The sequence below is a fragment of the Primulina tabacum genome, chromosome 18, assembly GCF_025594145.1.
Source record: "Primulina tabacum isolate GXHZ01 chromosome 18, ASM2559414v2, whole genome shotgun sequence".
NCBI classification, from domain to species: domain Eukaryota; kingdom Viridiplantae; phylum Streptophyta; class Magnoliopsida; order Lamiales; family Gesneriaceae; genus Primulina; species Primulina tabacum.
In genome coordinates, this window is record NC_134567.1 from 1174390 (window position 1) to 1199259 (window position 24870).

The 24870-nt window shown below is 35.3% G+C and overlaps 2 protein-coding genes and 1 long non-coding RNA gene across 11 annotated transcripts; all 3 read left to right on the top strand.

Annotated features, from left to right (window-relative positions):
• Nucleotides 1-519: 519 nt before the first annotated feature.
• LOC142533537 (uncharacterized) lies at nucleotides 520-1144 on the top strand. Its single transcript, XM_075640348.1, has 2 exons — nucleotides 520-1003; nucleotides 1098-1144. Exons 1-2 carry the CDS (start codon nucleotides 520-522, stop codon nucleotides 1142-1144), a joined length of 531 nt encoding a protein of 176 aa, XP_075496463.1.
• Nucleotides 1145-11206: 10062 nt separating this feature from the next.
• Nucleotides 11207-18701, top strand: LOC142533419 (SNF2 domain-containing protein CLASSY 1-like). 8 transcript variants are annotated; one of them, XM_075640169.1, is made up of 7 exons: nucleotides 11207-11747; nucleotides 11926-11992; nucleotides 12648-12764; nucleotides 12863-13116; nucleotides 14801-16228; nucleotides 16306-16461; nucleotides 16689-18701. In XM_075640169.1, exons 3-7 carry the CDS (start codon nucleotides 12683-12685, stop codon nucleotides 18657-18659), a joined length of 3891 nt encoding a protein of 1296 aa, XP_075496284.1. In that variant the 5' UTR covers nucleotides 11207-11747; nucleotides 11926-11992; nucleotides 12648-12682; the 3' UTR covers nucleotides 18660-18701. The 8 variants fall into 8 exon arrangements, with proteins under 8 accessions (XP_075496284.1, XP_075496289.1, XP_075496287.1 ...); XM_075640174.1 differs by having other exon boundaries at nucleotides 12651-12764; XM_075640172.1 differs by having other exon boundaries at nucleotides 11926-11968.
• Nucleotides 18702-22680: 3979 nt separating this feature from the next.
• LOC142533242 (uncharacterized) lies at nucleotides 22681-24610 on the top strand. Of its 2 annotated transcripts, XR_012816704.1 has the most exons (4): nucleotides 22681-22788; nucleotides 23074-23164; nucleotides 24005-24396; nucleotides 24461-24610. It is a non-coding gene; the product is annotated as an uncharacterized LOC142533242 (long non-coding RNA). The 2 variants fall into 2 exon arrangements; XR_012816703.1 differs by having other exon boundaries at nucleotides 22712-23164.
• The last annotated feature ends 260 nt before the right edge of the window (nucleotides 24611-24870 follow it).

Here is a 24870-nt window from a genome sequence, read left to right on the forward strand (position 1 = left end):
AGTTACAACTCTATCTGGGTAATTGTTGATAGGTTAACCAAGTTGGCTCATTTTCTCCCAGTCAAAACAACGTTTACAATGAACCAACATGCTGAAGTCTACGTAGCTGAGATTGTAAGTCTTCATGGAATCCATGTGTCAATCATATATGATCGTGACCCAAGATTTACTTCTGAATTCTGGAAGAGTTTGCACATAGCCTTGGGAACCAAGTGGGCCTTTAGCACATCATATCATCCTCAGAGTGATGGGCAGTCTGAGAGGGTAATTCAAATTCTTGAAGATATGTTACGAGCCTGCACAATTGATTTTCCGAGAAGTTGGGATTCCAAATTGCCTCTGGTCGAGTTCATGTATAATAACAACTATCAGTCTTCAATTGGCATGGCTCCCTATGAGGCTTTATATGGAAAAAAGTTCCGATTTCATTTGTATTGGGAAGAAATAGGTGAAAGGAAGATGTTGGGCCCATAATTGATTCAACAAACAGCAGATGTTGTGGTATTAATCCAAGAACGAATGAAAACCGCTCAGTCTAGACAGAAAAGTTATGCCGATTTACGACGACAGCCTTTGGCATTCGAGGTTGGTGATCATGTTTTCATTAAGATGGCTCCTCTCAAGGGAGTTATGCGATTTGGAATGAAAGGTAAACTAAGTCCTCGATACATTGGGCCGTTTGAGATTCTTGACAAGATTGGAGACCGAGCCTATCGTCTTGCCTTGCCACCGGACTTGGATCGAATACACAGTGTCTTTCATGTTTCTATGCTCCTCAAGTATCTTCCGAGTCCATCTCATGTTCTTCGGCACGAATCATTGGATCTCTTACCTAACCTGAGCTATGAGGAAATACCGGTTCAAATTCTTGATCGCAAGGTAAAAGTATTAAGGAACAAAGAAATTGGACTTGTAAAAGTTCTATGGCAGAATCATATAATTGAAGAGGCTACATGGGAACCAGAGGAAGAAATGAAACATCATTATCCAAATTTATTCGACGGTAAGCAAATTTCAGGGACAAAATTTTTATAAGGAGAGGAGATTGTAATATCCCAACCATTGAATCATGTTATTGTAACTATTGCATTCTATAGTATTGGTGATTGAGTTTAAGGGATATGGTTATGGTTATGTTTATTGACATGGTTTTAGTATATTTCTTGTTTTTGGGAATTATGTTTGTTAGTTGTGATAAATATGGAAATGAATGAATTCTTGTTGAGATGGTTTTATGGATGATTTGATCATGTGTTTGGTTGGTTAGTTTATTGATAGTATATGGTATTGGTATTGCATGGCATTGGTAAAAGATGGACTTTAAGTGTGTTAGTGAGGACTTTATAGTACAGGGACAGCACCGCAACGCAAGCTGCTGGGCAGTGCAGGGTAGTGCCTAGGCATTTGGCGCAGCCAGGCCGAAGGGCAGGCGCAGCAGCGCCAAAGAAGTGGCGCCGCGGCGCTAGAAGTGCAAAAGTTGATGTTTTAAAATGCGTTTTCGGTGAATTATCAGCCTTTTAAATATGATTATAGAGATTTCTCCTCATTCATCACCTTTTCTCCCTTCTCTCCATCGTTCAAGCTTTCTCCCTTTCCTCAAAGATTTTCTCTCCTTCAAGTCTAGTAGATTTCTTAGCTTCTTCTACCTCAATTTCCAAGCAACAAGGTAAGAAACTTATATTTAGTTTAGACAAGTTTAAGAAAATGAAGGTTCATATTGAGTTGATGGATTCCTTTGATATTGATGATGATTGTTGATGGTTATTATGTATTATGTTGTAGGAATTCCATTGAAGTTATCATAGCAACCAAGTGTTTATTGGGTTGTAAGTAGAAGCTTGTCCTTGTCCTCACATGACAAATATATGTATATGAACCATGTTTATTGATGATTAGCTCCTTTCATTGGTATACTTGATATATATATTGTTACATATTCATTGTTCAAGGATTATTATTGAATTCATTGATCAAGGGGCTAATAAATATTTGTGCCTATTAGGTGTTTGATTTATTGCCTCAATGAGATTTCCTTTGATTAAAGCCAAGGAATGATAGTAATTCATGCATGTCATTGGCCAATCACATGATTATGAAGTATCTCTCACAGTTTTGATATTTATATCAAAGAGATACTACCACAGGTCACAGGTCACAGAACTTGTCATTTCCTTTCTTTAATTCATGCTAAGAAATACTATCTTTATTGTTTTGATATTATTGTCCATTTGAAGATAGTATTATTCAATTTCATTGCCATTGCTACAGCCATGTTTCAAGCCAAGCCTATGTATATGTATTTGTTATTTATAGTTTTCTACTTACTGAGTTATATCTCATTCCAGTTAATGTCATGTGATGCAGGTGATAAGAAAGACTGAAAGGGATTGTCCCAAGAAGAAGAAGTCATATGGCATAGAAAAAGCGAAAAACTTTTGAATGCACATTGATTTTCAATGATGTATAGTAAGAATTATGGGTATCCTATATTTTGTATCAAATGAGTCCTATGTGGGGGATGACTTTAGACCACTTGTTGGTAATATTTTGTGACTTGTAATATTACTAGCTTGGAAAATTTTTATATGTGAATGCTATTTAGTTTCTCCTCTTTTTAATGAAATGCTTCCGCGTATGTTATTTTTTTTAAATGTTATTATCATGGGAACGGGGTGTTTCAACTTTGTTCCGAAGTCTCCGCTCTTGTATGCCTAGAATTCAGACATGTTTTCTTCATATGACAGATCTGGAGCAAGTTGCAACATCTCATAACTCAAAACATGCGAAGGATTTGTCATATACTTCCTCAGCATCGAAACGTTGAACACATTGTGTACTCCGGTTAGATTCGGAGATAGAGATACACGATAAGCAAGTGTTCCATGTAAAGCCCAAAATCATTAAACGTATAACTCATGCATTCATTTAATTGTTAAATCATTTATTTAAATTTAAAATGATTTTAGTGGTCATGATTAATTTAAAAATGCATTATTATCAATTAATTATGTTTTTGTGATGCACGTTAAAATGTTTTCTTGAGTTTCATGTTTCAGGCGAATATTCGATGCGGGATCAAGGAGAAGAGATTAGAGACGATTTTTGGTAATTTTAAAACGTGGTGATGTATTTTAAATTAAGTTTGGGGCATTTTAAATAATTTGTTAAGTTTCAGCATTTTTAAAGCCTAAATTATTTATTTAGGAATTTTAGAGTTTTAAAACTTTTAAAGTTTAGCAAGTGTGTACTTTATTTTTATTGAGGGATTCTAGTAAAGTTAGTGCTCGATTTAACATTAATTAGTGGTTAATTTTTAATTAAGCAATTTTATACCCCTTAATTATGTTAAAACACACGCACACACACACTCACACTCACACATACAATTACACGTTAAACACACCACACACATTTTTATTTTTCAGATTTTTCAGAAACTAGTTTTGAGTGAAACTTAGGGTTCTTGGTGAGTGAAGCAGCCGCCCCCTTCTCTAAATTGTCCAGCAAGTTTTCGTGAGTTTCCTTCAAGGAAAATCGCGCCACGTTCGTCCCGGTTCAACCTCGCATCTTTCCTCGCGTCGGTATCGTCGTTTCGGTACTTTTAATAATCAAAAGGCATGTATAATATGTCGTTTCTGCATCGATCTCGTTATATTACGTCTAAATTTCTTCGAAAGAATGTTAACGATCAAAAGAAGTCAATCATGCATTCTCTCCAAAGAATTGTTTGATTTGTATGCTAGTGAACAATGTAATGAACCGAGTGCGCAACCTGAGGAGAGGCCGACCTATAAAAGCAAAAGTGGAGCACTCAACTTCTTTCAAAGTTTGAAACGACAAAAGTTCAAAGAAAAATCATCGACAACACCAAATTACAATGAGATCCAAATTTATCTAAGCCAATATATTGAGACTACGGAGAATTTCGGTTATCTTGATTGGTGGAAAATAAATTCTCAACTTTATCTAGTCTTATCGGCAATTGCAAGAGATGTCCTACCCGTTCAAAGTTCAAGTGTTGCTTCCGAATCAGCATTTTCAGTATGTAGAAGAATAATTGACGAACAAAGAACAAATTTAAAGCCAAAAACACTTTCCATGCTAGCATGCCTACAATATTGGTTTGCAGTCGAAAAAAATAGGACCGCTGGAGCAATCGATGAATTTCAAATCTCAAGTTCCGACGAAGATCTGGAATATTTAAAATATATTTTAATAAATCATGATAAATTTTATATGTTCAATTGTAAAATAAATGTTTCAATTATTTTATTTTTACGATTATTCAGTATTGTTTCAACACAAAATACTAAATAAAAAAATGTTCATTAATAAAAATACTTTTATATTAAAAAATAATAGTCGAACATGAAACTCAGAACCTGTCCGATTCGGACCGGAACCGGTCTAAAAATTACCGAACCGGTCCAAGATCGAATTGATTCCAAGATCGAATTAGTTCCGAGATTTAAATCTGGGAACCAAAACCGGTTCCGACTGGTTCAGGCACCACCCGACCCGTTGAGTGTTTACAAATGAGTTTCAAGATCGAATTATGATTCATTTGTATTAAAGTATAATCAAGGACTATCTATGTCGATTGCATGTGTAAAGGCCCGTATTTCGCATTCATAATTTTGCGGAATTATTAAAATTTTTCTAAATAAATAAATAAGCATCTTGCCTCATTTATAAAATAAACATGTAAATAATTTTAACTTTAAAATAACAGCGGAAGTAAATAAAATTTTCGAGCAACAATTTAAAAATAATCCAACGTAAACAAAAATTTATAAATAATCTAACGTATTAAAACTGAGTTTGAATAATAAAATATGCATAAACTAAATCATGAAATCATGAGGTCCTCGGGTTTACTACTGGTGTCCCAAGATCGCTCATGTAGAGGCTCGTATTTCGTATTCATAATTTTGCGAAATTATTTAAATTTTTTCTAAATAAATAAATAACTTGCTCCATTTATAAAATTAACATGTAAATAATTTTAACTTTAAAATAACAGCGGAAGTCAACATTGTATTTCAAACAACAATTTAAAAATAATCCAACATGTTAAAATCGAGTTTGAATGATAAAAGGTGCATAAATTAAATCATGAGGTCCTCGGGTTTACTACTGCTGTCCCAAGATCGCTCACTGGTCTTCGCCCGCGGTCTCGACCTCATCAATACCTACAACAATCATGTCTAGTGAGTCTAAAGACTCAACATGTATATATCGTGAATAACAAGTAAATATATATCATAAAATCGCATGCAACATAAAAATAAAGTATCGTAAAGCGTACGGTGAAAATCGTATCTTGAATAATTATAACTACGTGCATATCTAAAAATCATACGTAAAAGCTTTGCTCAATAGAGCTCTGTCATAACATATCATAATTTTCTGGTAGAGATAATGTTTCTAAGCAAGTGGCCCATAACATAGCCTAAGCGCCTGATCAGACTAAACCACAGTATACTGGGCGGTAGAGATCAATCACAGCCCTTGGACTGGATGTCCGTACCCATACATAATCATAAACCGGTTGTAAGTCACCGGACGGAGAGGTCCTCGGTTGTTCCTACCAATTTCCAAACCCATAAGCATAAGGTGGCCACAAGACATATAGCATATATCTAAAAAATAAACATTTTATATTTTTATGCACGTAATATAATTATAACCTTATTTTTACCGGATGAGTTGAATCGTTCTCAGGATTGCTGCGACTTAATTTTAATATGTGACACATGCAATAAATCTTAACTTGACAAAAACTTAACAATAGAACTAAAAACGAGACGATTCGGACCAACAACTTGATTTTCAACCATGGCTTCGTACCAACTCGAACCAACATTAAACCGACGTTTAACCATGATTAAAAATACCCCAAACATACTGAAAAATATGCATAATAACTGTAAAACACGAAAATAGGTGAAAGGAATCCAAAAACATAAAACACTCTTTCGAGAGTCATTTTGGCACCTTTCACCGTAAATTCTCGTACGACCTCTAAACTCGACCAAATCACAAACGGCCAAAAACAAGACTTTCCTAACTCATTAAGGTACTGTCCAGTACAAGGCCATGGGCTAAAAGCCAACCAAGAACTCAAACAAGCACCAAAATCCAAGATGAAAGTTGCTGTCAAAAATCCAGCAGTGGCAACTTGTGTGTTTGTGGTGTAAACTCTGTAATTTATTGACCAATGGCTTGAATCACCACCCAAGGACTCTTACCAACATTCTAAGGCATGGCTTGGACCATGGCTAAGGGCTAAAAGCCAACCACAACCCATCAAACACCTCCAAAAACCGAAAGTTACTCACAAAGAAACATGATGAAACCGAAATGTGCTTGGGATGTTTTGGTGAAATGTTGATGGATTCTTGAACCAATCCTTGAAGGGATGATTTGGTGACGTCCTTGACATGTTAAGGTAGAGTTATAACCATGGCTACGGCCCCTAGGACAGCCAAGATTCGACACAACCATTAAACAACTCAATGACAGAAACCTTGGCACAAAAACTGTACTCATGGAAATGTTGCTGCCACTTCTTTCTCCTGAGTGTATGGACCTAAACCAACGAACCAACGACACCCTAACACACTCTAAAACATTCCTAGAAGCAGCCATATGTGCCTGGAAAACGAGCCACTCCCTATAAGCAACAAAACACACCAAACCATGAAGTTGAAAACCAAAAGAGCCAAGAAATTCAGTACAGATTTTTGCTTGGAAAGTTGCTGTCATTTTCTTGTTGCTTGCTTGAATCCTGCTTATATAATGGTTTAAATATATCTATAGGACTTGATTGAAGAGCAAAGAAACAATATATACATGTCTGGAATTTGTTTTGACAAAAACAAATCAAAACGACAATACGATGCGACGGAATCGAAGTTGGCTTTTCCTTCTTGTTTCTGCTGTTGTTCTCTCGAATTCAGCAGCTTGTTCTTTCTGATATTTCGAATGTAGGGGTGTAGTTGATGTTAGGGATGAAGGTGTATGATATAGGAGGTGTTAAAGGGGTCTTGAAGTGCATTTAGTAGAGAGTTACAAGTGCAAGAAGTTGAATGGGATTGAATTGATTTCCCTTCACCCCTTGCTGCCGAAGGATTCTTCATTATTTTCCTTATTATTGCTGCTATTCTTACACGACTATGGCAGCTGGTTTCTCTTGATATTTTCGAGCATATAGGTGTAGGATATGTAGGTGATGAAGATGAATGTTATAAGTAGTGTTAAATGGGTCATAACATGCATTAAGGTGGGATGTTACAACTCAAGAAGTGGAATGGTTTGAAATGTTTTCTTATTCCTTGCTAGCCTATTCTTTTCCCTCATTTTTGTTGCATATACATGTTGGTATGCTAGGTAGTAAGATGAGGATGAATGTGGTGTGCTATAATATTTGAATTACCATTACTTGGTGAATTAAAAGGGTAAATGAATACACCATGAAGTGTAATTAGGAGTGGTTTAAATGGGGTGTTACTAACCTTTGAATTATTTTAAATGTTGGACTCAAAATTATTATTGCTAATTTGCATGGTATTTTATTGTTTAAATCTAGTATTTTAATTGCTTAAAGTTTAGCACTCTCATTATATATTTTAGTGAATTTACACATTAAATTTGGGTTAGATTATTGCATGGCATTCATGACCTCAAATTTAAATATTCAAATGCTATGATTAATTTCTTGACTATATTATACCTAGATTAATTTATCCCCACTTGTTTACATATTTTAATTTAAGCTTTAATTAAATATTAACCTAAAGTACTTATTTAATAACTTAGCTCTAATTAATTAATAAATCCTAAAACATTCTTTTTCTTAAAATTAAATTATTTCTTGACTTAATTTAAATTTAGGAATATTTTTTTTATTATTAATCTTATATTTAATCTCCAAACTCCGGTCCGGCCTCGCGTATTTATCCTGAAAAGATAAAACTAAACATCTATTTTTTTTTAAATAAATAATCATGACTCAATAAATTTAAAAGAATGAATTTAAACTCTCATGCATAAAAATCATTTTAATTTAAATAACAGTAATTATGCATGGCTTATACGTAGTCTGATTTTCGGGACGTTACAGCTCACTGGTCTCCACCTGCGGTCTCGACCTCATCAACACCTACAACAATCAAGTCTAGTGAGTCTAAAGACTCAATATGTATATATCGTGAATAACAAGTAAATATATCATAAAATCGCATGCAACGTAAAAATAAAGTATCGTAAAGCGTACGGTGAAAATAGTATCATGAATAATTATAACTACGTGCATATCTGAAAGTTCATACGTAAAAGCTTTGCTCAATAGAGCTCTGTCATAACATAACATAATTTTTCTGGTAGAGATATGTTTCTAAGCAAGTGGCCCATAACATAACGTAAGCGCCTGATCAGACTAAACCACAGTATACTGGGCGGTAGAGATCAATCACAGCCCTTGGACTGGATGTCTGTACCCATACATAATCATAAACCGGTCGTAAGTCACCGGGCGGAGAGGTCCTCGGTTGCGCCTACCGACTTCCAAACCCATAAGCATAAGGTGACCACAAGACATATAGCATATATCTCAAAAATAAACATTTTATATTTTTATGCACGTAATATAATTATAACCTTATTTTTACCGGATGAGTTGGATCGTTCCCAGGCTTGCTGCGACTTAATTATAATATGTGACACATGCAATAAATCTTAACTCGACAAAAACTTTACAATCGAACTAAAAACGAGACGAATAGAACCAATAACTTGATTTTTAATCATGGCTTCGTACCAACCCGAACCAACATTAAACTGACGTTTAACCATGATTAAAATACCTCAAACATACTGAAAAATATGCATAATGACTGTAAAACACGAAAATGGGTGAAAGGAATCCAAAAACATAAAACACTCTTTCGAGAGTCATTTTGGCACCATTCACCGTAAATTCTCGTACGACCTCTAAACTCGACCAAATCACGAACGGCCAAAAACATGACTTTTCTAACTCATTGAGGTACTGTCCAGTCCAAGGCCATGGACTAAAAGCCGACCAAGAACTCAAACCAACCTCATGAACCGAACAGCAAGTTGCTGTCAAATTACAGCAGGAGCAGCTTGTGTATTTGAGGGGAAATTCTGAAATTTAATGACCAAGGGCTTGAACGACCACCCAAAGACTCTTACCAACATCCTAAGGCATGACTTGGACCATGACTAAGGGCTAGAAGCCAACCACAAACCAAACCACACCCCAAAACCGAAACACACTCACACAGGAAATGGAAAGACCGAAATATGCACTTGTGTTGTTGTTTAAAAATTTTGAAGGAACCATGAACCAAACCTTGAAAGGACACCTTGGTCACGTCCTAGACATGGTAAGTGAGAGTTCTAACCATGGCTACAGCCTCTAGGACAGCCAAGATTAGAACACACACCTTAACCACCCAAATGACCAAAACCGTGACTCATTATTGCACCTAAGGGAAAGTTGCTGTCATTCTTTCGTTCTTGAGTGTATGGACTGAAACACATGAACCAAAAACCCCCTAACATACTCTAAATCATGCCTATAATCAGCCTTGGGAGCCTGGAACCGAAACAACTCCTGAAATCACAAGAAACATTTCAAACAAAAACATAAGCCAATGCCGAGGACCTGTGCAGATTTTTTTCGAAAATGTTGCTGCCATAATTTCGTTTTGCCTCATGAATCTTGAACATATAATGTTTAAAAATATTTATAGGACTTGATTGAAGAGCAAAGAAACAACATATACATGCTTGGAAATTTGTTTTGAAGAAAACAAATCAATACGACGAATACGAGCGGCGGAGTCGGAGTTGTGTTTGCTTTGTTTCCTATTTTATTTCTGCTGCTATGCACGATTTTCAGCTGTGTTTCTTCTGATAATTTCGAGCATATTAGTGTAGATGATGTTAGGGATGAAGGTGAATGATAAAGGAGGTGTTAAGGGGTCATAATATGCATTTAGGTGGGGAGTTACAAGTGCAAGAAGTTGAATAGTTTGAAATTCTCCTCCTTCCTTGTTGCCGATGGATTCTTGCATTTGTTTTTGTTGCATTACACGTGAGTTTGCTTGTAACTTGTTGAGGAAGGATTAAGGTTAATTATGGTGTTTGAATTACCCATAACTATGGAGCTTAAAGATAAAAAGTGAATGCATCATAAAACCATTTAGTGTTAACTTTGAATGAGGTCTACTACAATTTTTGAATTGTCTTAACCAAATATTATTACTACTTCTTGCATGGTATAATAGTGTTTTAAATCTTGCATTTTAAATTCTTAAGGTTTGATACACTTATTATATATATTTTTAATGAATTACAATTTAATTTAGAATAGAACATTGCATGGCATGCTTGACTTAAAATTTATGTATTTAAATGTTATGTTTAAATTTCTTGACTGTTTTATACCTAGCTTAATTCATCCTCCATTTATTTACATATTTTTTTTAAGCTTTAATTAAATATTAACCAAAAGAACTTATTTACCAATTATTAAATCCCAAGGACATTCTTTTTCTTTAAATTAAATTATACTTTGACTTAACTTAAATTTAGGAATGTCTTTCTTATTATTAACCGGCATCGTGTATTTATCCTGGAAAGATAAATCTAAACATCTACTTTTAAAATTATTAAAATAAATCAAACACTTCGTATATTTATAAAAATTCATTTTTTTATTTAAATAGTAGCAATTATGCATGGCTTATACGTAATCTGATTTTTCGGGTTCTACTGCATGACTATATAGATAAAATGAAATGAAACCATGAAATGTAAATTATATTAAAATAAAGATTGTTTATTACAACTGAGTCTATAAATTTGTTAGTCAACCGTTGACTTATGTGACATCTATTATAACATTATTGACATTACTTTCGATGATTATCTACATATTTGATCGACTATATCATAATTTATAATACCCGTTACTGGTTATTTCATGATTAGCGATTCTAGTTAATCTCCTCGTATTTATATTGTTTTCGAGGATTCTATATATAAGTCGTGGTCTATGAATATAAATTTTGCAAAATAATAATTCCTACTTTATCGAAATCAGTTAATTAATTGTGAGATCCTCCGTTAGCAAAGCATTAAATGGCAGATTTGCATGACCTAACTCTGTCAGAGCAGAAGCCAGCTGAGCCAACAAGTGAAATAGAGACTACTACGATGTACGGTGGAAATGGGAAATTTACTCTCATAGATTCTCAAACTGGCGCAGAAGAAAAAAAAAAGGGCCAATTTACGAACCTCGATTTTCCGTGGGAATCCATGGCATTTTCGAGTGGTGCTCCTTTCGACAAACTCAGGGACCCACCACCCACCAACTCCCACCGTCGGATTCATCGAATCTCGAAATCTTGACCATCCGCTTCTTCCGGCGCGACTCCCAACCAGCTTTTTTTCAACAACCTGCTGCATCTCTTTCCGGGTTTTAATGCAGAAACCCAGACAAGATACACAATCTCCAATAACTTTTTACAGTGCTTTTTCTTCTTTATTTCTTTGTTACTGGATTCTCTCACTGCCCCCATCATTTATTTTTGTGTCATCAGTCAGTGCTTGCCTGCTTGGCTCACTCTCGTTATTATTGCGCCAATTTACTCACATTTCTGTGGATACAGCTGAGCTTTTCTGGGTTTCATTTATTGCTGCTTGATATAAGTGTAAACCTTCTCCACAGCCGGAATTGGTTTTCTTCCCAGGATTTTCAGTTTTCTGTCACGATTTAATTGACCTATTATTCTATTTTTTTGATTATTGCTTCTGTTTTTACTGATCTTTTAATTTCTGATCAGGGATCATTGGGTTTTTTTATTGATTATTTTGGTTTTCCTTTTATAGGGGAGGATGAAAAAATCTGGGATTGAACACAGGAATTGAAAAGGTTGAATTATTTTCTCTGAATTAGGTAATTTTTTAATTGTTTTCAGTGTTTTCTGTTTTGGAGTATTTTAGGTAATTGATTCTTTCCCCAGTTGGTGCTTGGGATTTTTGTTTGTTCAGAGGTAAAATCCAGGAGAAAAACAGAGGGATGAAAGTGCTGCTGTTTTCTCTTTTAAGGGAAAGTTTAACTAATAATTGGGCTCTCATTAATGTCAGCGTTCATCAGCATATGTATGGTCTGAATTCATATTTCTGGTACGAAGGCAGGGGGCGAGCCGGGCCGAGTAGGAACAATTTAATGTCATTAGGTGACAAAAGATTGAACTTTTTCAGGAAACTTACAACATTACTTTGGATATAGTTATAGACAATGTGGACGCAAGATTAAAATATGGGGGGATGAAACTCGAATTTTAGAAAACATTTAAGATATTTTCCCTTTTTTTCCATGTGTGCATTTATCAGAAGGTCCTGATAAATTTTGTTCTGAATTTGGTAAAATAAAATTTTACCTTGATATTTTTCGATTGTAAGTCGTCTTTCAATAGCTGGCGTTTCTATAATGCTCGGCTTTCACTTAAAGTATCACAAGTTTTTAGGATGCGTACTGAAATACCTATAAAAGGAATCTTGTTGATAAGCAATTAATTTACTTATGTCACTCTGCTGGCCAAAAACAGCAGGTGGATTGTGCTGAAATCTCAGTTCTTTGGTCATGGAGATTGTGCCACTCAGTGACGAAGTAATCTTGAAGAGGAAGAATATATATGAAAGCAACCATCCATTTGATCCAAATCGTATGTCTCAATCCTAGACTATTTTTCCTTTGACATCTATTCCCTGTTCCGTTATTTATATTTTTTATTTTTAAATTGATGTCTTTGTGATTCTATAGCTTTTGAGGCATTTTGGTGTGATTCATGGTACCCTGTGGAACGCTTAAAAGTTAGGGGTGGAACTTTCTCAACGGATATTGTTTTTAACGGAAATGTAGTTGAAGAGGACATTCCAATGTCACATCTCCGTGTAAAGTCAAGAAAAGCGACTTTGTTCGATTGCACGACATTCTTAAGACAAGGAGTTGATATATGTGTGATCTGGACTCCTGGAAACTCAAATGATGAAGATGACAAAAGAGATGTTGATCCCGTAAGTACAATTTTTTCAATAGACGAATTTTGTTTCTTGTGTTATATATAGAGTTGTCCTTATGTATATGTGTTGGGATCGGATTAGAGTTTAGAGAGGGTGACTAATCTCTTTTAAAAAATCATTGACTTTGAACCGTTGTTAGCAGTTTTTAGGCTGTTACAAAATATTCTTGAAAGGTTAGACTTGCTGGTCCACTAAAAGTGTAAGTGCGGAGATGGTCCGGCTTGACTAGGGATGAACAATATTTCACGGTTTAACAAGAAACGACTTGAAATGAAATATACAAGGACATAAAGTACGTAAAGAAATATCACAAGTGTTTTTATGGATGTTCGGAGATAAAACTCCTACGTCACCCCTTCTTCCACTTAGGAAGATTTTCACTAAAAGACTTTGGTTTTACATCTTGTAACAATCCACTTCATTTAGAACTTAGTACTGCCTAACTGAAACTCTTAGTAATCACTTTACAAATCTGGATGTCTAAGAACCCTCAGTTCACCAGACAACAAATTCAAAACCCAACAGCAAGATTTGACGGCTTAAGTTGTTGATGTGGCACAGATTGATACTTGAAAGATCTGATAGAATTTCTGATAAGCTTGTGCTTGAAATAGTAGTTTGAAGATAAGATCTCTTTAGTGTGCTATGAAGTCTTTGAAGTAGATGCTAAGCAAATGCAAAAGAATGCGGATTGTTCAGAGTTGATTTTTGCTCTTCAGAGTTCATATATATATAGTTGAAGTCTTCAACAATCAAAATGCTTTCCAACGAATACTTGTACTAGTTGTTCTCGACAAATTGGCCTTGTCTCTATCAACATCGTACACTGCAATAAAATTTCATTTAATGTTCAGTTTGCTTTTTCGTCTTTACCTTGAATAATCTCTGAAAAGTTGTTTGACTTCTGGACAAACTAAGAAACTTTCTGTCACATCAGGAGTAGTTACTGTTACTTCATACTAAAACTGGTTCTCTGAACGATTGGAAGTAACTTATTTTTATTGAATTGCACACTTTTTGACCGGCGTTTAGAACAAGTAACGGACCTAAAATAAATGCATGATGGTCAGAACTTAAATGTTCAGCAGCTTGAAAGATAAGTGCACTTGGAGCTGTCGGACTTTTGTCTCAGCGGTCGGACATCAAAGTAGTACTTTGTTTCCTAAAACAACTCGACAAAACTTTAGGGTAAAAAATATTCTAACAATATGTCATAGTCTAGAATTCAAATGCTCTTAGCTTATTCAATATCGTGGAATGTTTGGTTTTATTTCTGGCAATTTCAAGTTTTGTATTTAATGCTGTTTTGGAGCTTGTACAGAAGAATGGAATGTATATTTTGTTTTGTTTTCTTAGTGAGATCTCTTTTTACGTAGATATTGTGGCACATTAGGGTATATAAGGTGACAATCATATTTATCTTGTATTTAATATTTGGTGAGCTACTTTCATTCTATAACATGAAGTATAGAATTTTAGAATATAATATAACAATAGACAAATCATAAGTTATGACAAAAATTTGAATTTTATGTTGGAATATATGAAAATTGGGCGAACTTATATTTTTGAGAGGTTATATTGAAGCCTATAATCTATTTTTGGTTTTATATCTGTTGCCTAGGGGATATTTTTCGTGAAAATCTCTATTTAAGTCACCTTTCGCATTGTGTTGTAGCTGTGGATTGATGCAAAAATAAGGTCTATCCAGAGGAAACCTCATGATACTGAGTGTACTTGCCAGTTCTATGTCAGCTTCTACATCGACCAAGGCCCCGATATCCTTCTGGGAAACAAAAAACTTAGTAAAGAAACAAGGTTGTTGAATATTGATCAGATTTACGTTCTTCAGAAACTCGAACAGAAACCCTGCGATGGTAACTATTTTCGGTGGAGATACACCGAGGACTGTTTTTCACTGCAGAGGGCTAAACTGTTTATGGGGAGATTCTTGACCGATATTTCATGGTTCCTTGTTTCATCTGTTCTGAAGCAAACGGCATTTGACATAAGATCTATACGGAATCATGTTGTTTACATGATTTCTGAACATAACCTGGAGAAAGATGAAAAGAATCTTCAGAGTCATTCTTATGTCATGAATTTCAAGGTGGACAATGAGATATTAACCCCCGTAATTTTAAAATTTGATCCAGAAGTCCTTGATGACGGGTCTGATGGGCATGAAAATGAATCATTGTCTTCATATGATTTAACGGAGTTACGGAGGTCGAAACGTCGAATCATACAACCAGATCGGTATATGGGGCCTGATGATCTTGATTATGACTTTGTGGTGACTAGGTTAGGTGAAAGCAAGAGGCATAAGTATGATGTTTCCATGGACGATGACGAGTATGATGACTTGCCCCTAGCACTGTCGGTTCAGTCCGATGACGAATTTAAGAAGCACAGTGGTGATGAAGATTGGGTTAGGTCTTATAAACGGAAGATGTATGGCAGTATGAAATTGGGTTTGTCTAAGCGTCCTCGGAAAGAATATGGAACCGTGAATAACGTAGATCAACATGCCGTCATTCCCTCAGGCACAGCTGCTGAAAATGATTCGGATTTTGATGACCAAGATTTTCCCAATTTCAAATTCCCCGAATACCAGTCGAAAAATATAGGAGAAATGGTTTCAAAATACTTTGCAATGACTGATTTGGCATCTGTACGTAAGAAGAACACATTTGATTTTAACTTCAAGGAGGTTGAGCGTAGTCGTCGAGGGGGAGGGAAGGGCTCGCGTAAGCATTACAGTAGGAGAAACAGTGATGCTGTTAGTTTAACGAGGGACTGTGTTTATGTAAGAGAGAGTATATATGATGTGAGAGGTCTTAGAAAGGGTTCGGCAAGTGCACAAATATGCCGGGAGTTGATCCGAAGATGCATGATTAACATAGATGAAACTCTTAAAAATGAACCAGAGCAGGTCCCTGTGGTTGATCAGTGGAAAGAGTGCCAGTCAACAAAAGTCCCGAATGAGGTAGAAAGAGAAGAGAAACCGATAGGAAATGACGAAGAAGAAATCTCGGAAATCGACATGTTGTGGAAGGAAATGGAACTTGCGCTTGCGTCATGGTTTCTGCTTGATGATAACGAGGTATAATTTTACAACCTTGATTTGTGCTTGTACTAAATTCATGTAAGTTGCTGCCAATGTTCGTGAATTTTTTACAGGATACCAATGCTCAACCTAGTCCTGAAGATAAAAAGTCGAGTAAGAAAAGTGAATACATCTGTGAACACGATATCCGACTCAATGAGCAAATTGGAACTGTTTGCCGATTATGCGGGTTTGTGGAGACTGAAATAAAGGATTTCTTGCCACCATTTGTAAGTCGAGTTTGGATTTTTCATACCGCATTGATGCAAACTTATTTATTATGGCATTACATGGACTAGATTTGTTATACCATGTGTATCATGAGTGGCTTCGCATTGAAGCAGAATCATAAAAAAATGCTGTTTTGAAAATACTGCGTAGTGAAATTAGTTTTCAAGTAAGGAGCTTTTGTATCGGAACTTGTTTCAGATCCTCACTATTTGTTTTCCTCTTGCAGTCATCCACTCTACCCTTGAATTCAAACAAGGATCAAACTGCAGAGGACAATTCAGAAAGTAAAATAAGTGAACATGGTGAACTAGATAAATTTTGCATTCCTGGTCCCTCGATCACTCCTTCTGTTGAGGGCCAAGGTGAAAACAACGTGTGGGCCTTGATACCCGAGCTCAAACCTAAATTACGGTTCCACCAAAAGAAAGCATTTGAATTCCTGTGGCGAAACATTGCTGGTTCTTTGGTGCCGTCCCGAATGGAAAAGAAGAAAAAGAAAAGGGGTGGTTGTGTAATTTCCCACACTCCCGGAGCCGGTAAAACTTTGCTTATCATTGCTTTTCTTGTAAGCTACCTGAAATTGTTTCCGGGATCTCGGCCACTCGTCCTTGCACCGAAAACCACACTATATACATGGTATAAAGAAATAATAAAGTGGAAGGTACCAATCCCGGTTTATCAGATCCATGGTGGTCAAACGTATAAAGGCGAAGTTTTGAAGCAGAGACTGAAGTTAGCTCCGGGCCTTCCACGCAATCAAGACGTGCTCCATGTTCTCGACTGCTTGGAAAAGATGCAGAAATGGCTTTCTCATCCGAGCATTCTACTAATGGGTTATACATCTTTCTTAACTTTGACTCGTGAAGATTCGCATTACGCCCATAGGAAATATATGGCTCAATTACTGAAGCAATGTCCCGGAATCTTGATACTTGACGAAGGGCATAATCCAAGGAGCACGAAATCGAGACTTAGGAAAGGGTTGATGAAGGTTAATACGAGGCTTCGTGTTTTGCTTTCGGGTACGCTGTTTCAGAATAATTTTGGTGAATATTTCAACACCCTTTGTTTGGCTAGGCCTGTTTTTGTGAACGAGGTTTTGAGGGAGCTGGATCCCAAGTACGAGAAGAGAAATAAAGAGCGACAAACACAGTTTTCTCTCGAAAACCGGGGAAGAAAGCTTCTGATTGATAAAATATCCAAGAAAATCGACTCGAATAAGGGAGAAGAAAGGGCACAAGCTTTGAAGACTTTAAAGAAACTGACAAGTAAATTCATAGATGTTTATGAGGGGGGAAGCTCGGATAGACTCCCTGGCTTACAATGCTACACATTGATGATGAAATCCACCAGTCTTCAACAAGACATCTTGTTAAAACTTCAGAATCAAAGACCAGTCTACAAGGGATTTCCGTTGGAACTCGAGTTGTTAATAACTCTCGGAGCGATCCATCCTTGGTTGATAAAAACTACATCATGCTCTCGTAACTATTGTAGCTCGGACGAGCTGGACCACCTTGAGCAATATAAGTTTGATATGAAGTCGGGTTCGAAGGTCCGATTTGTCATGAACCTCATTCCGCGATGCATTATGAGAAACGAAAAGGTGCTGATATTTTGCCACAATATTGCCCCAATCAACTTGTTTCTACAGATATTTGAGAGGTTTTATGGGTGGCGTAAGGGTCGAGAAGTGCTAGTTCTCCAAGGTGACATCGAACTTTTCGAGCGGGGTCGAGTCATGGACAAATTTGAAGAGCCAGGAGGGCCATCAAAAGTCATGCTCGCCTCGATAACAGCTTGTGCTGAAGGCATCAGTTTGACAGCTGCATCTCGAGTTATTTTACTTGATTCAGAATGGAACCCTTCGAAAAGCAAGCAAGCAATTGCTCGAGCTTTCCGACCGGGTCAGAATAAGGTCGTTTACGTGTACCAACTGCTGGCGACCGGGACGTTAGAAGAAGAAAAACACAGCCGGACGACTTGGAAGGAGTGGGTTTCAGATATGATATTTAGTGAAGAACATGTGGAGGATCCATCCCATTGGCAAGCCCCGAAAATCGAAGATGAATTGCTGAGAGAAATCGTTGAAGAAGATAGAGCTACCTTGTTTCATCGGATCATGAAGAATGAGAAAGCTTCGAATGTTATTAGAGGGAAAGGTATGCTCAAGAAAATGTCAAAATCTAGTGACTGAGGTTATCATTATGCAATAAATCGAACCCTTTGGATTGGAAAATTTTGGAGATATTTTCAAATTATATATATATATATATCTATATACCTATAAAAGTGTGGATCATTGAAAAGTTTTCTCATTGTGAACGGACATTATTACCCTTCACATGTTTACTTATTTTCATTATTAGGTAACATACGTGGTAATTTCACATTTAGTCTATTAATTAATAATTAATATTATATTTATATTTATATTTAATTTATATGTATCAATAAGTCATCTCCATGTTCTTAAATGTTTGAGCTATTTTTTAAAAAGACATACTATTAAATTTCCTTAATATTAATATCAATTGTTTTTTCCATTTTAATAATTTTCTTGAACTTTCGTTTAAATTCTAAATTAAATTAATTACGTTATTTATTGTTCTATTTCACTGTCATTTGAATACATTTGATGAATTATTAAAAATAAATTTTAACATAATTAGATTTTAAAAAACACTTGAAAAAATTATATATATGAAGGACTCATGATAAAGTATTTGAGTGCTTTAAATGAAGAGTCATTCAAATAAATTCTAAATTAAATATTGACAAATGAAAAAATTAAAAAAATAAAACAATCATTATTAATTTTAAATTAAATAAAACGATTTGAATTGAAAAGAAAATTATATTTAATCAAAAATTTAAATTTATTTTGTCAAACTATTAATTTCTAAATGCATGAATAAATATAATATATTATAAACCTAAATTTAATTGTGAATTTAAATAATATTAATAAAAAAAATTAATAAATTTGAATCAGAAGTATCTATAAAAGTGTGGACAAATGAATCGTTCATCCACATACATCGGATGATATGCTATTGGAAAAATATTGTTGTACAGTTGCTAAAATGAGAAAGAAATATGTAGAAAACCAATCAATTTTTTCATTAGTTTTTTCCCACTAATTTTGATAATAAATAAAATAAATTGAATGATTAATTGTTTTAATTACTCTCATAGATTATATTTTATTTAGGTCTCCCCATATTTATATATTATCAAATAGTACTCAATCATAACAATAATAATATGACATTTTATTTGTATTTGTAGAGCTATTTACATACAAGTATATAATAACAATTATATTGGCAAAAAGGTAGTCAAAAATTAAATAAAAAAAATCAATAAACACTTACTTTGAACAAAAAAAAATTTTAAGCTTATTCACGTAAGTTATCACAATTGATACTTTTTAAGCTTACTTTTCTTAAAAAAAATCAATAACGATATCTATTATATGAAGAAAAAAGTAGAGTCAAATGATACATAGATAAAATTATGATGAAATTGTTTTAAAAAATGACACAAATGAGTCAAAAAGGAGTAAGAGCAAGATATTCCAACAAATAATTCTTAATATAACGTTACAATAACTAAATTGGAAGTTATGTTGGTATAGAGTAAGTGTCTTGTGAGACGGTCTCACAAATTTTTATCTGTGAAACGGGTCAACCATACTGATATTCACAATAAAAAGTAATACTCTTAACATAAAAAGTAATATTTTTTCATGGATGATCTAAGCAAAAGATTCGACCCACTAAATTGATCCGTGAGACCGTCTCACAAGAGTTTTTGTGGTTTGTGTAATGAGAATCACCATGTGCAAATAATATATACAAATTAGAATTTAAACGAGAGGGAGAAAATATTCTATAATTAATTTTTTATATTTTATGTTAAACTTCTAAATTTCTATTTTTGTGATGCCTTTGAATTTGTTTAGAGGAATAGATAATTTTATCTATTTACCATTGTCATCCTTAGAAGAGGTGAATGGAGTATTTATTTACTTTATTTTCAATTCTTGTGTTTAAATATATTAATTTTTTTTCTCAAAATACAATTTGTGTCCATAGGCTTTTTTTTAGCTAATGTAATGTTTTATTATTATTTTATATAATTTATCGACTAACAAAATATAAGTTTGTGAAAGATTTCGAATTTACGATATTTACGTGGTTATATTTTAGAATATAACTTAAAATGAAAAATTGTTGTCACATGTTCTTAAGTATTCCAAAATTATAAGTAAGTACTATTTTAGATTTTCAAGATGTAATTTTATATTTTAGGAACATATTTATCAATTAATTGATGTAATGAATAGATAAATATCAACATCATATACTAAAATGTTTTCTTCCAGTCTTATATTGCTTAATTAATTAAAATATATTCATATAATTTTATTTACACTCTTATATTGCTTAATCAATTCAAATCCTTTCATATCATTGTATTTGTATTGTTATTTTAGTACAATTTAGTACTTAATCTTATAAATCATTATTTCAAATTCTTATAATTTATTTTGATCTATCTTTTTCCGAACGAAATGTTGTTTGATGGATTGGATTACGTTATGCAAAGATTAAAAATATTTTTATTATTAATTTATTTTTTAGTTATTTAGAATATGGATTCACGTGCGGATGCACGTGTTTTTTTTGCTAGTATATATATATATATATATATATATATATATATATAAGCTATTTTAAAAGAAGTTATCTCAATCTATTTGAAAATATCTTATTTCATGACCACATCATCCTCATAAATTTCATCATGTCTTAAAATCTGTACTTACAAAATATAGCATGCAAATTAATTTTAAAAAACTATATTAGTAGTACTAATAATAATAATGAATAATTAAATAATAACTAATAACTAATAACATTTACCCATTGAAGTTGACCATAGCTTACAGTTATCTGAATATATAGTTCCGACATGCGATGTCTCCACTTGTCTGTCGAATTTGAGTGGCCGGTAGGTGAGAAAGTCGAATTTTGTTGTTTTAACTGAATTGTTTAATCCGGTTCAGATTTTTAGTTAATTGGATTTTCGATCCGGATAGGATGCTTTTAACAAAATGAACAATCCTAAACCCAAATAAATCAAATCCAGTTGGATACGCGACGGGGAGAAAAAAAGCTTTCAATTTCTATCGGGATGAAAAATTAAATAGAAGGATTACAGGGCGGGTCCGACCCGCTCCCTTTTCTTTCTTGGGGCTGTTGGGATATGCCCTACAAATCAAATGTTAGTTTGTTGGGCTAGTAGATATGGTTAGGTTGTTTGGACTTTGAGGATTACCCCTTTCAGATTTTCGCCCTACGTACTTTGGTAATCTCTATTCGTTAAATTTAATATTTTTCTAAATCCTTCGAAATGACTCCAAAAAAACGAAAATATAAAATGAAGAAAATATGATGAAATTACAGGATGAATCCATTTACAACATCAAATCTAATTATGTTGCTATGAACTTGATCAACGCTTTTACAAGAAGATTGATGAACATATGGAATATTTAGAAGATTTTGCTACTGAAACTAGAAGTTGAAATAAACAGATATAAATTTGACATAGAATTCTGCAGAGTTTTGTTGTAGTTTGTTGTCTCTTTGTCGATCTTTTTCTTTCCTTTTTGTCACATTCTGCATGTTAGTTTTGGTTGTCTTCCATGATCTCTCCACGATCTTCCATGTTGGGTAGAAACTTTGACTGGTCGCATCGTGCTTTTCTTGGGCCAATAGATGAAACATGTCTTTTCAAAAAATAAAATTCACTCACAATCCATGAGCATTTTGATTCTTCTGGTATTTCTCAACATGAGATTCACAAATATAATCCCTTCGCAATAAGAGATCCTAGTTTATTCTCATTTCCTTTTCAAATCTCATTCTCCACCCTCCATTCCTCGATCTCCGCACCAAGTCCTCAAAACCCCACAAACTCTCTTCCTTCTCTCCTTCGATCACCCCTTAACCTCCTACAACTACCCCGACGTGGAAAATAGAAACGCAGCCTCGCCTTGTCGTCCCTCGTTCCTCGATTTCTCCAATCGCCCGAAAAATTTAATCGACTGCGAACCGCGGCCCGGGGCTTATTTCGCGCACCATCGAGGCCCGCTCTTCCCTTGCGTGGCTTGTCCTCGCCGCAACGTCCTTCGGTATACATCGGATATCGCTCACCCTTCGGTGGGTTTTGCTCTTCGGGTGGCGTGAGTTTCCTTTTGCTAGGTTTTGATTCTTCCACTCGCCACTCACCGGCCGTGCAACTCCAGGGAATAGGTAGACTCTCGGGTTTTCTCTTTTAATTAACATGGTAGAATCAGTTGGATGATGCTCTCTGTGTTTATTCAAAATTTTACGTTGATGTATTGGGGTATGCTTTGTGTTCCTATAGATTCTTGAGCACTCTTTGGTGATGATCATTATGCATTGGTGATTCCCTGTTACTTGTTATGTGTGAAACTCCTATGCCACATGGTCCACCTTTTCGTCAGTGCCAAAGTTTCCTCACTTAGGGGTTTTCTTGTCTGAGATATGAAGTGGCTTGCGTGTTTTAACTTGCAGGGACAACCAGTGATCTTTCGCTTGTGGGCACATGCTCTCCTAACCATCGAACCAAATCTCCTCCATCTGCTACTAGGATGTCTGCTCCTGGGTATTTTCACCTTCATCTAGTTCTATTTTGTCAAATCCCACTTTACCTTATTTCGAATTTTGTGCAATTTGCAGGCCTTCGACGATCATTGATGACGATTCCACCTCGGCGGAAGTCTTCAATCATATCATTGACTCTCCTACTGTCACATCCGCCTATCTACTGCGATCGCCAACATGTTGTTTCCCCTATCTACTCTTGAGTCAAACGCTCTATTGTTGAATCGTGACATCATGCCTTCTTTTGAGTTTTCCTTATTGTTCAATCGTCCCGTCGTGCATCCATTTTCTGCGATCTCACCATTTCGCTTGGGCGGTCCATCATCCTCTTTCTTCCACAATTACGGTCGAAGATTACCCATGGATTGGACACATGGCTGCCAACAAAAAAACTGATGTGTTATCCTTTGTTAAAGATGTGCGCACTACAATCCTCCATTCTCGTTTCTTAGTATATGACGGGACCTCCCCCCACGACCAGAGTACCCACATCTTTGAATTCTATAATCCAGCTTTTTATCCTTCTCAATTGGGTTTATGTCCAACTGTCCCCTCCAATTCTTTATACCTTCATCATCCTTTAAATGACATGACGAAGATAGAATTGTCCCAGAAGAAGTTCACTTCCTTGTCTCTGATAGAGCTGTCATAACAAGAAAAATCTTTCAAGACTCCCGTTATAGCGAGCCCCATTTCGGCATCTGATGATTATTTTGAGTGGTGGATTGCACGATATGATCGTCTTATCCCCGTGGCGCTAGAAATTTCAGGTACAATTTTTATCGCTTTTGATATGATTTTCTATTCTCATTGCTAAAAATGTTCCGTGTTTGGATTGCAGATTCTCAAAATCCTTGACATGCCTTGGATTTATTGCCTACTCGGAACGATAAAAAGGGCAAGGAGATGAAGCAAACCTACACCCAAATAGTTACGGCTGTTCGAGAAAAGAAGGCACTTGTGCCCGCCCTGTTGAGACAGCGAACCCGATCCACCACCCAACTACCTCATGTAATTCAGCCACTCATTTCCACTCCTATGGTTGTTACCATGATAGTGGAAAATAATGACTCCTCCTCAGCCTCTGGCCCTTCGGCTGATCAAGAGACTGAGTCAGATGATTATGTCCATTTGGCCATTCCTTTGGCCTCACTTAAATGCAGGAAAGTCCTCATAAAAGGTCATTCTGATGACTTGGAAAAAAATCCCCTAGCGACCGGCTCTCATTCTCAGGTAATAACCATTTTATTCCTCTTTTATTTATCATTTGGATCTCACTTCTCCCCTGTCATTGTAGGATCTATCAGCACGACGAGCGATGATCTCTTTGGTCGAAGAAACCTTGGACTTGGATTTTAGTTTCCTGGATTCAGGACCATATCATGGGAGCTCTTCTTCGAATCTCCCTTCTGGCTTGGAGCTAGCCACTGCAAAAACTTCACTGCGGTATTTCCTTGTATGGCAGTCCTGATTTTCCTCAAACCCCACTGTACGATATTTTAAATAATCTCCCTTCCATGTTTTCAGCTTTCCAAGATTCGAGCCTCACTTGTTCGGAAACTTTGATCCAAATGGGAGACTTCGAAGCGCAAAAAGAGAAGCTGGACAGTATGCTTATAGGGAGAAAGACTATCTTAAAGAACCTCCAACATAAAAACGCGGACTTTGATTCTAAGGAAGAGATGGTAAAGAAATTGGAGGCCGAAC